Source organism: Vicia villosa, linkage group LG3 (assembly GCF_029867415.1).
Source record: "Vicia villosa cultivar HV-30 ecotype Madison, WI linkage group LG3, Vvil1.0, whole genome shotgun sequence".
Lineage (NCBI taxonomy): Eukaryota > Viridiplantae > Streptophyta > Magnoliopsida > Fabales > Fabaceae > Vicia > Vicia villosa.
Genome location: NC_081182.1, coordinates 11,573,891 through 11,585,771, shown reverse-complemented (window position 1 = coordinate 11,585,771; position 11,881 = coordinate 11,573,891). Strand labels below are relative to the sequence as shown.

General features: G+C 30.2%; 2 protein-coding genes across 2 annotated transcripts; one reads left to right on the top strand and one right to left on the bottom strand.

Annotated features, from left to right (window-relative positions):
- The first annotated feature begins 4,434 nt into the window (after positions 1 to 4,434).
- On the top strand, positions 4,435 to 8,666 carry LOC131660303 (lysine histidine transporter-like 8). Its single transcript, XM_058929520.1, has 5 exons — positions 4,435 to 4,843; positions 5,104 to 5,237; positions 7,181 to 7,608; positions 7,683 to 7,814; positions 8,095 to 8,666. The coding sequence occupies exons 1-5, from the start codon at positions 4,491 to 4,493 to the stop codon at positions 8,578 to 8,580; spliced, it is 1,533 nt and encodes a 510-aa protein (XP_058785503.1). The 5' UTR covers positions 4,435 to 4,490; the 3' UTR covers positions 8,581 to 8,666.
- A 283-nt stretch (positions 8,667 to 8,949) lies between these two features.
- LOC131660304 (uncharacterized) lies at positions 8,950 to 11,404 on the bottom strand. The gene is made up of 2 exons (XM_058929521.1): positions 11,146 to 11,404; positions 8,950 to 9,560 (listed from the first exon to the last, which is right to left on the bottom strand). The coding sequence occupies exons 1-2, from the start codon at positions 11,259 to 11,261 to the stop codon at positions 9,353 to 9,355; spliced, it is 324 nt and encodes a 107-aa protein (XP_058785504.1). The 5' UTR covers positions 11,262 to 11,404; the 3' UTR covers positions 8,950 to 9,352.
- Positions 11,405 to 11,881: the final 477 nt, after the last annotated feature.

The window sequence follows — 11,881 nt, the reverse complement described above, 5'->3', positions numbered from 1 at the left end:
TAAGCTAAAATCTTTTCTTTATTTTTTTAAGTCTTTTATATACGCAAGCGTAACACAAGAAAATATTCATATTCCACTTTTTAGGTAAGGTAAGAATTTAAAAATACTAAATTTATTAAATATTAAAATGGAATTGTGATTATATAGATTAAAAAAATCTTTTTTACAATACTTTTTTTTCTTGTTAAAGAAACAAGAACATTGTTTTAAAAAACAAAAGAATCTAGAAAATTATTAGTTTTAATAGACAAAAAAAATTAATAAAAAGTGGCTTTTACACATAAACAAAATTTGACTCAAGACCTTCTAAATAAATTTGAAGTTCTTTTACCAATTGAGCTAAGCAAACAATTGGAAATAAGTTTCATCATCTTACTTAAATATTGAAGTTTTGATTTTATAGACCTAAATTCTTTTTAAGAAAATAAAATTTGACATTAATACACTACCAACTATAATATTTAAAATTTAATATTAAAATAACATACTCTAATAAAAAAAATATTGTTGTTTAAACAAAACTTAGATACAATTTTTTAGGTATGGTTACCTACTTTCCTATGCATTGTACACCTCATAACTATATTTAAAATGATATTTTCTTGTACTTTATCATAAAGCCTTTGTTTATTGAAGACTAAGTCATTTATTCTTTGGACTATTTAAAATGGGGTCGTGCTAACATGTGCTCAGAGAGCACATGTTAATATACTATAATTAGAAAAATTTAAGTGTAATAAAATCATATTTAAAATTTTAAAAAATTGAACACACGCATTTTAGGAAAATATTTCTAATGAAAGTATCATTAACATGTGCCCTTAAGGCACATGTTAGCATTTTCCTTTAAAATGATCCATAATTTATTTTAAGAATGAAGGAGAAAGAAAAAAAAAAGAATGACACATAATCTTCACCATCTATTTTAAAATCTAATAGTTCAGATTCATTATCATGTTCTCACATAAAACAAAAGAATGCATACTGAGACCAAAATGGTTCAAAAACTAGTACTAAGAAATATCTGAAATAAATTTCAAGAAAATCATGTCGGCAAGAATACACACGAACGATCCAATTTTTTTTTTTGCAAATCTTCAGAATCTAACTCTAAAGTGCAGCAATTTCTCAGTGTGAGAAATAGTTGCTTTACAAAAGTGAGATTTCTGCCTAAAATCAATTCTAAGAAACTTAGATGAAGAAAACTGAAAACTAAAGCCATGTTTATAGAGTTATAATTGGTATAAGGTATCCTGAAATCATGTAAAAGAATTGGAGAAAAATCTGGAAGTGGGGAGCAACTGAATTCAACATTACTGCTAATTTTCAACCTTTAAAGTCCATGGCGGACGCCATGGCCTCATAGCAAATGCCATGAGTTCTAAGTGCATAACGTGGGGTTTTTGAGGCTCATGAAAGATGTCGTGAGTTCAAATGCTTCTTTTTAGCTTTTCCTCGTCTTTTTGGTGGCGCCCTTAGCTGCCACGTCATGGCAAGCGCCATGGTGAACCCATAAGTGCAGAGTCTTCGTATTTTTTTCCTTTTGGTCGTTATGTCCCTTTTTTTTGCACAGAAGGCTCCTACCTATTAAATACTTAGAACAAACACAAAATACTAGCATAACATATTAAAAAGGAGACAAAATAACATAAAATGTCATATGAATCGAGTATGAAATATGGTACGTTTTATGGTTTTCACTCACACACACACACTCTCTCTCTCTCTCTCTCTCTCTCTCTCTCTCTCTCTCTCTCTCTCTCTCTCTCTCTCTCTCTCTATCTATCTAAGTATTTATTTGTAGCAGATAGCACTAAGATTAAAGGCATTATGCTCATGTGGACTAAATAGAAGCATTGTTGTTCAGCGCTCGTGATTGTTCTTAAAATTTCTCATGAGCAGCTAACCGCCACAATAGGTAGTCAATCTATCACTGATCATGTTCATTTGTAAGGACCGACTTAAGGGAAATTTTTATTTTTCACTGTGTTTTATATTGCGATTTCCCTTCATTCCTAGATAGAGTATTCTCCAACTAATGATGATTATTATTGTTTACTTTTTACTTGTTCAGTAAAAAAACAAGTGAAAATTTTGGAGCTAAAGTCTTTACTAGAAAATAATTTAAAACGTGGAGAAAGGTCAATACGAAAAAGAAATGTGTTTTTCTTAATCATATTGGAGAGAACATTGTTCACCTCACAATAATGTTTAGAAATCTTCTCAAGACTTGTTCAATCAATCAATTCACATCATAAATGTTATTAATGTGCAAGGGGACAATAAAATCATCCAAAATATACTTCGTCTCATGAAATCTATTGATTTCAATTGTTGGCTCACATTTCAAGCTTGTTAGTTTAGAGGTCATGAAGAATCACTTGGATAAAAAGTAGAGGTAACTTTATTGAAATGGGTAAACTCTTAACATCATATAATGATAAACTTGCAAAAGTAGTATCATATAATGCTCCCTATAATTCAAAGTATACCTCCCATTCAATTCAAAAGGAAATTTTGCATATCATGTAGAATAGATTGTGGATTCTAAATTTTGCATAATAGATGAATCGTATGATAAATCTTTAAGGGAGAAAATGGATATTATCTCAAGGTTTATGGATAAAAGTGGTAAATATTTAAGAATTATTTTTTGAGCTTGTGAATGTTAATGATACTATGAGTGTCACTCTTAAAAATACAATTTGTGATGTTTTTTTTCCGGCATGATATTAATGCTTCAGACATTTGTGGGAAGGGGTATGGTGGTGTTAGTAATATGAGAGAAGATTAGAATACATTACAGACATTATTTCTCAAGGATTGTCCTTATACTTATTACATGCATTGTTTTGCACATATATTACAACTTGCTTTGGTTGTTACTTCAAGAGAAGTTTTTCTTATTCATGATTTCTTTTCACACTTGACTTTTATTATCAAAGTTATGTGTTCCTCTAATAAGTGTCGTGTGAATTGCAAAATTTCATTTTAGAGAAGATTTCACATTTGCTAGATTGGTGAGCTTTATTGAAATAAAGGAAAAAAAGCATATTAGCACTTTGAAACGAGTTAGAGATACACGTTGGAGCTCGCATATTTATTTTGTTTGTAGTGTTATATATTTGCATAATTTAACTTGTGTGGCTCTTGCAAATATTAGAAAAAATGGGAGAAGTTATGTTACACGTAGTGATGCTAATGTTGCTTATAAGTTTATGAAATCATTTGAATTTACATTAATTTTGCACATGATGAGAGAGAATATGGGAATTACAGATCGTTTGTGTAAAGCTTTACAACAGATATCTCAAAATATACTTAATTATATGTTGTTAGTCACCACTACAAAGACATTAATTCAAAAGTTGAGAGATGATTGGTGGTATAGTTTAATGAAATATGTAATATTATTTTGTGAAAAACATGATATTGGTTATCCTGATTATAATGTCGTTTATATAGAGCGTGAAAGTTATTTGCGTCATCCAATGGATCACATCATTGTGGGTTAACATTTTAGAGTGAATCTTTTTTGTGTCACAATTGATCAACAATTGCAAGAATTGAATTATAGATTTTGTGAACAAACAATAGAGCTTTTAAGTGTAAGCAACAGTTTGGTTCCTAAAAAAATTTACAAAGCATTCAATATAAATAATATTTATGCTCTTGTAAATAAGCTTTATCCTAGAGAATTTAATGAGCAATGAAAATTATTTTGAAATATCAACGTCAACACTTTCATCTTGATGTTGGTTATCCATATTTTTATAACTTATCAACTATGTCTCAATTGTGTGAAGCTCTAAACACATATTATTTGATTGATCGACTAATGCGCCTTATCTTAATTCTTTCAATTTTTACATCTACTACAAAAAGATCATCTTACTAATGAAGATAACCAATGCAAGATTGCGTAATAAGATCGAGGATGATTTTTTTGCTGAAAATATGATATTTTACACTGAAAGGAAATAGTTGAACACTTCAACACTAATTCAATTATAAATAAATTCAGGTCTTTAAAAGAGCGAAAGACGGTATTTTAAATTGAAGTTAGATGTCTCTTTTTATATATAATATTTTTATTGTGTTGAAATTATTTTAAATATTCGATAAAATTATATTTCAAATTTATAAGTTTCAATTATAATAATTTAGTTAATATTTATCATTCTCTCTAACAAAATCGGCCACATGATTATGACAAGGTTTAATTACTTACACTTGTTTCTAGCAGCCACCCAAACCAAGTGGAGAATAGTCAAAGATACACTATACAAGCATCAACAACCAAGAATACTATAATCACTTGATTAATTAAGATTAGAAGAACTAGTGGAATAGAAAGTCACATCTATTACTCTTTATGTTACTATAAATATAATCAAGTATGCTAAGTGCTAACATTAAGCTCAAACAAGTGAAGTTAACTTCAAAAAAAAAAGTGACCCACAAAGCCAAAACTTTGGCAATTCATCATCATGGAAGAAATGATGGAAGTAGAAATAATGAAAAAACAGAATTCTCCATCATTTTCAACTCCACCACAACTTCAAATTAATCATCAAATACATTCTCCTAATTCAATGAGTTTTTCTAAAAGCCCTTTTGGTTCTCGTTTTATGAACACTCCTATAGCAAGTCCCATGAAGAAAGCCATTGAAAACATGTTTGAAGAAGTTGGTCAATTCACCAAATTTGACCCACAAGATGATTGGCTTCCAATCACTGCTTGTAGAGAAGGAAATGCTTATTATGCAGCTTTTCATCTTCTTTGTTCTGGAATTGGATTTCAAGCACTTGTTCTTCCTTTAGCTTTTACCACACTAGGCTGGTGAGTGACACTACTATTTTTTTGCACAGAAAAACATGTTCCTATGTTTGGATATATTAATAATTAATAAATTATAGTTTCTGGTCCGTCTTTAAAAACGTACAAGACGGGCTATCGTACAGGGCCTCAAATTTTTTACTATTAAACCACAATTAAATAAGATCTCATAAATCTTAATTACTATTAAAATAGGTTAAATAAAATCCTAATTATTTTTTCCAAACTCATGTTATTAATTATAGTTGGTGATATTGGTGCAGGACTTGGGGAATTTTATGTCTATGTGTGGCTTTCACATGGCAGTTATACACTTTATGGTTATTGATTCAGCTTCATGAATCAGACTTAGGGGTACGTCATAGCAGGTACCTCAAGCTTGCTATGGCAGCATTTGGTAAGTTTGGTTTTGGTTTTTTCTTTTTATGATTAAAATTTGAAAAATATAAATAAAATTATCAGTAGAACAAGTATAATTATTTGTTTGTACTAGGTTATAAAATAAACAAAAATGTTATAATGAAAACTAAAATTAACATATTCAGAACATCAGGGTCTCTCTATTTAATTTAACAAGTAGGTAAGTTCATATGTAAAAGAACAATTTGTACACAAAAAGTTTTAAAGTTAATTGTATACAGATATATTTGGTAAAAAAAAGTATTTATAATTGCAGTCTATTTTCATATTTCACACACAGAGAGAGTCTCCATGAATCGAATTAAAATCAGAATTACAAGAAAAATCAAATATAAACTCACAACTTCCTACTTTTAATTACAACTATATGTTGTTTTAATTTTGCCAAAAACCTAACAAAAAAATAAAAATTCTCCACCTCATAATAAGTTATTGATAAAATAAAAGTTGTCCCAAATTCTTGGCCATTTTTTAAATAACATCAATATATTTCATTTAATTGATATTCTTATTTTTTGACAAAAAAATTAATTAAATAACTCCAAATTTACTATATTTTATTTTATATTCATATAAAGATAAATTTATCAATAAATTGTAGGAGTGAATTAGTGAAAAAATTAATATCTTTTATTATATAATTTTACAAAAAAAATACAATTTTTTAAAATATTGGTTAAATAATTTGTTTATAAAATATTATTTTAAACATTTTTTCATTTTGTTATAATTTAAATATTAAAATTTTTAAAAATCACAAATTGTGTTGAATAGTTTTCATAAAATTTATTTTTAAATTATATCTTTTTAAAGAGTCTTGTGATTTTATTAGTGAATATTTTAGTTATTGGATGTCAAAACTATTATACTAATATATAAAAAATGAGAGAATAAATTTTTACTATTTGAAAAAATCTCATAAAACTTAATTCTAAAAACATAAAAAAATCAATTTTTTAATCTTCATATAAAAAAAGAAACTCATTTTGTGTGTGTAGTTATATAAGAAATTCAATATTATATTAACTTTTGAAATAACTGTTTTATAGCATAAAACTGAGAAAAGGGGTGATGTATTTTTACATTGTCAACCAATCACCACTATGTATTCAATTAAATCATTCTTTTGGTCCAAAAAAAAATTAAAACATTCTTTTATTTAAAAAATAATTTAATGACATGGTAAATTGATAACTTTCTATTGAAAGACAATGTAAGAATATTTTAAGTTGTGAGCGCACTAAATTTTAACTCTAAAACAATATTTTAGGACTTTGAAAATGGATTGCAAATTGGATAATTCATATTTATGAACTCAATAATTTTATGTGTATAAAAAAGTTGTTATAAAATTCGAACAGTATTGAAAAAAATTATTAACACATGAAAATTTGGAAATTATTTTATGATACAGATTACATATATAGAAGTGGCTTATTGATTAGAAACAAACGAGTCTAAAATGTATATTTTATATCTCAAAAAAAAATTCCGTGTTTTGTTTGGTTATTCCATAAAAAAAAATTCTAGTGAATTGTTTAAGTAAAATTGATTTTAAATAGAAGAAGTGAATTGAAAATAAAATAGTTTATGTTTAGATATATTTAACGAAAAGTCAGTTGAACAACATTCGAAATTCACTTTAACCTCAAAAATTATAAATTCTAACATAAGTAAAATCAATTTCCATTGTTTCAAAAGTTAAACCTATACTCAATTTCCATTGTTTCAAAAGTTATACCTATGAATCCGAGGACAAGGTTTGTCCCTAATTTGGATAACATAAACCGAGAAAAGTAGAAGATAAATTAATTAAAATTTCTTCTCCATTGATAGTTATGATTGACTTAAACAAGATCAACTAGTGTTTGTTAATCATCTGAGTCAATTGACATGACCAAAAGATAAACAAAATTGCAGGAGAAAAGCTAGGGAAAATATTGGTACTTTTCCCAGTCCAGTATTTATCCGGTGGAACATGTGTGACACTGATTATGATTGGAGGTGGCACAATGAAGATATTCTTCCAGATTCTGTGTGGAGATTCATGCAGCTTATACCAACTCAAAACCATAGAGTGGTATTTGGTATTCACTGTGGCTGCCATTTTGCTTGCTCAGCTTCCAAATCTTAATTCATTTGCAGGGGTTTCTCTCATAGGAGCTATCACTGCTGTAGGTTATTGTTCTATAATATGGATTGTGTCTTTACTCCAAGGTAGAATTGTTAATGTGTCATATGAGTCACCAATGGGACAATCACAAGCTACTAGGATTTTTAGTGTATTGAATGCACTTGGAATCATTGCTTTTGCTTTTAGAGGTCACAATCTTGTGTTGGAAATACAGGTAGTGTAAGAAACATAGACCCTAGTCATTGTCAAAAACTTTGATTTTTCTAAGGATTTGTGTTTTTGTTTCAGGGAACCATACGTTCTGAGTCAAAGAATCCATCACGTTTGGCAATGTGGAAAGGAGTTATGTTTGCTTATCTAGTCATTGCCTTTTGTTTGTTTCCTTTAGCCATTGGAGGCTATTGGTCCTATGGAAATTTAGTAAGTGTTAAGTGTTCTTAACTAGGAAGTAACTTTTCTTAGCTCTTAAGTTATTTCAAAAATACACATCTAAGAAAAAACACAGTTTTTGTGTCATCTAAATATGTATTTCCAAGACAAAATCATAGTTTTCGACTTTCGTCATGTTCGGGTGTATATTTTCGAAATCAAGTGTGATTTTTTAAAAACATAGGGTATGGTCTTAAAGTTTCTCCCTTTCAACTATTAGCTTAACAATAACATATAATCTAATGAATAGTTTGGTGATATTTGTTGACAGATACCTTCAAATGGAGGAATGCTAAGTGCTTTGCAGCAATACCATGAACATGATACATCAAAGTTTATCATTGCTTTGACAAGTTTACTGGTTGTCATCAACAGCCTCAGTTCCTTCCAAATTTATGCAATGCCAATACTTGACAATCTAGAATTCAGATATATCAGCAAAAGGAACAAACCTTGTCCGAGGACGCTGCGAATAGTCTTCAGAAGTCTCTTCGGCTGCCTCACATTTTTTATTTCCGTAGCATTACCGTTCTTGCCAAGTTTGGCAGGGCTCATTGGAGGCATTGCCCTACCAATAACCTTAGCTTATCCCTGTTTCATGTGGATACTGATTAAGAAACCAAAAAGGTTTAGCACAAGTTGGTACCTAAACTCGATGCTTGGGGCAGTAGGGGTGGTTCTAAGTGTACTGGTTGTAACAGGAGCCATTTGGAGCATGGTAGCACTGGGCATTCAGATCCACTTCTTCAATCCATAGTAGTAACACTGAATCATACTATTCTCAATCACTACCTTGTAACCAAAAATAAATATATCACTATCCCAGAAGTTGATTTTCCGGCATTTGATAGGGTTTCGAAAACAATAAGGCAAATCAGCACACACATGGCCTGTTACTGGTGACCAACTGACAGTTGATACTGTAGAATGCTGCACTTATAGTCACCACAACTACTCAAATCTAATGGCCTATACTATTAATGAATCATTAAACAACTTCATGTCAAAACATGTGGAAATAGAACGGAGTTAGTATAAGTGGAATGTGTCAAAAATTAAGCACCTTCTGCATAATATCACACAGTTTAAAAAACTACTCAGCTTCAATGTTGTCTTTACACAAGAATTCACCCGAGAGTATTTGAACTTTCAAATGTAAGTTCGCCGCACTATCAAAAGAGTCAAAAACTTACAGTAACTTGCATCAGTTGTACTAAGTATACATAACCATAAACAGCCAGAAAGAAATTCAAAATATATAGATATGTGTGACAAGATCCTAGCACAACTAAGTTACACCACCTCTGATAAGGATCAACATGAACCAATTGGATAAGCCTGTATTGATGTAAAAACATTGTTTATATTCTTTAGTCAACTTGCTATAGGTGGAATCAGAAGTTACACAATTCAATGATGAACGGGAAGCTGGATCAAGGTAAAAAGCTCATGAATGGTCGAGACCCTATTTTGATAAAAAGGTGGTGAGAGAAAAGGAAACAGACCAAAGATCAATTCTTGATACCACTTTACATTGACAATGGAAGAAGCATCCTTCGTTTCTTTTTCCTTGCCAGTCTTACTTGCTTTGTAATTTTCATGCATAAAAGTAATAGCACTGTGATGCAGACTAATATAAAAGCAAGCCGGATGTGCTTAAAGTACAAAGAAACAACTGAAAACACCAAGAAAGCTAAAACAACTAGTTCCCATATTACAAAGACCACCACATCCACCCTGCACCATAACAAAAAGAGTAATAAAAAAAAACATCAATATCCATCATATCGTGTTACCTAAAAAAGATTAATAAAAACAGACATCAAGCAATTTAACAAGAACTCCACGACGCAAGTATTTTATAAGAAATTTAAGGCCTGAAATCAACTCCGTAACCAATTGCACCAAAAAGTATTCAATTATCAATCCAAGCATATAATACATTAAGCCAAGAAAACGCCATCATTCAAGTTTATACAACGGTATAGTCACTGAAAAACAACTCAATAGTCAAAACTTAAACAGGTTATAAAACATCCAACATCAGCAGAAAAGAACTTAATCAGGAGGAGCCAACACTAGTAAACAGTATACATTCCTTTGTTACCCCAATGTTTTTAATATAATAGGTAGCACATTATTGTGTTTGCTTGCAATACATTTTTTGGAGTTCACCAGAAAGTGTACTGACTGATGATTATAAGATGATTCAAAGGCCAAATAAACCAATAATTAGTAAATATGCATGTCATCAATTCAGTAAAAAAAGATTCTATAGTATGAAGTCCAAAACATTTATAGAGAGCCCCCTTATACAAGCAAATCACTTTCCAAAGCAGCAGGACATCTGAGACCAAAAGTGCTTGGGAGGAAGAAATCCAAATTGAATAATTAATGTTGGGTTTGCTGATTAGTGATTCTAAGGAAACTTTTTGTTTGACAAACTTCTCACTCTAAACAATTGTGCTAAAACAACAACAGCCAAGCCTTATCCTACTAAGTGGGGTCGACTACATGGATCAACCTCTGCCATAATATTCTATCCAGACCATTTTTCTATCCAAATAGTTAATCTCGAGATCCTTCTTAATAACTTTATCTAATGGCTTTTCTAGGTATTCCTCTATCCTCTAGTTGTTTGACTCCTCTCCATCTAATCTACTCTCCTTTACCACAGAATTTACAGGTCTTCTCTCTACATGCCCAAAGCATGCAAGTGTATTTTCCACCATATTTTCTAGGCTACCCCGACAGTCTCTAATATTGTCTTTTCTAATATTATTCTACCTAGTCTTACCACTATCCCCATACAACATCCTTATCTCTGCTACACTTACTTTATTCTCGTGTTGATTCTTAACTGTCCAACATTACATGGAACTCATTGGTATGAGAAAATAATTTGACATCATTCCAACCTTCTCATATACATATTACAATCCCCTTAAGTAACTACTAGCTACGCCCTAATGTTGCTTATGTAGCCCATGAAGCTGGTAATTGAAGCCAATTTTCTCAATCGCATATGAAACTTGTAATTGAAGCCAGTTTTCTTATTTGCCAATTTCAAAATTATAGCCAACAAAACAATGAATCAAAACCTATGTTTCCCTTCAATTCTTGCTAACTATCCAAAATCCTGGCTAACACCTCTTTCTACACAACAATCATATTTGCCACAATTTCCATCAAAATCAAATTTACCCTAATAGATGCAAAATTTCGAACAAATTGAAAACAAAAAATCAACAATTGATGCTTCGATATTGATTCGGCACAATAAACATGGTGAATAATAATCATAATTTGAAAATTGGCATACCTGGAAGTGGCGATATTGGGAGAAGTAGAAGAGAAGAAGGAGACGGAGGCCCAGTCATGCTTGGATCGAATCTGATAATCTCGCAGCTGTTCCGCAAGATTCGATCGTGTTATCATGATAGGTAACCCTCTCTTTCTCTTTCTCTCTCTATCTCTCTCTGATTTTCTCTCTCTAGAATGAAAATGGCGAGTTTTTCAGAGAGAAAAATGATTTTCGTAAGTTACGAAGACGAACCAATCAGCGTTGAATCAATTAGTTTTGGTTTCAACTCGTGCGGGGTTTATAGTACAAGCCCAATCAATCACAATTGTTTCAGATTTATAATTATGAGCCCATTCTTTTTGTACACCTAAATAAAAATAAGTCAATATCATCTTTAAATTTTTTTTTACTCAATATAATCATTAATTTTTCTTAAGAGTATTGACTACACATTAGTTTATTTTATATTCAACAAACTTTGAATTTAATAATATTATCATAAGCATTCTTCCTTATGTGCGTGTGTGGTCTAGTGATAAAAACTTGAGTTTTGAGGATATGCTCCCCTTAATGTCTTAGGTTCAAATTCACTTACTCATGTTATCATATAATTTAATTAAAGAAGGTTGATTTAGTAGAAAAAAATTTGAATTTAATTATCAAAAACATTCTTTCTTATTTAGTGAAAACAACAATTTTATCATTTTTATTGTAATGAAAATTTTCATTTAACATTTTTTATATTTTAAGAAAT

What these genes read in the sequence shown, in the direction of transcription:
- LOC131660303 (XM_058929520.1), top strand. Translation starts at nt 4,491, where the DNA reads ATGGAAGAAATGATGGAAGTAGAAATAATGAAAAAACAGAATTCTCCA. An exon ending in GCTTGCTATGGCAGCATTTG is followed by an intron (nt 5,238 to 7,180) that starts GTAAGTTTGGTT and finishes ACAAAATTGCAG; the next exon opens with GAGAAAAGCTAGGGAAAATA. An exon ending in ATTGGTCCTATGGAAATTTA is followed by an intron (nt 7,815 to 8,094) that starts GTAAGTGTTAAG and finishes ATTTGTTGACAG; the next exon opens with ATACCTTCAAATGGAGGAAT.
- LOC131660304 (XM_058929521.1), bottom strand. Translation starts at nt 11,261, where the DNA reads ATGATAACACGATCGAATCTTGCGGAACAGCTGCGAGATTATCAGATT. An exon ending in CCCAATATCGCCACTTCCAG is followed by an intron (nt 9,561 to 11,145) that starts GTATGCCAATTT and finishes GTTATGGTGCAG; the next exon opens with GGTGGATGTGGTGGTCTTTG.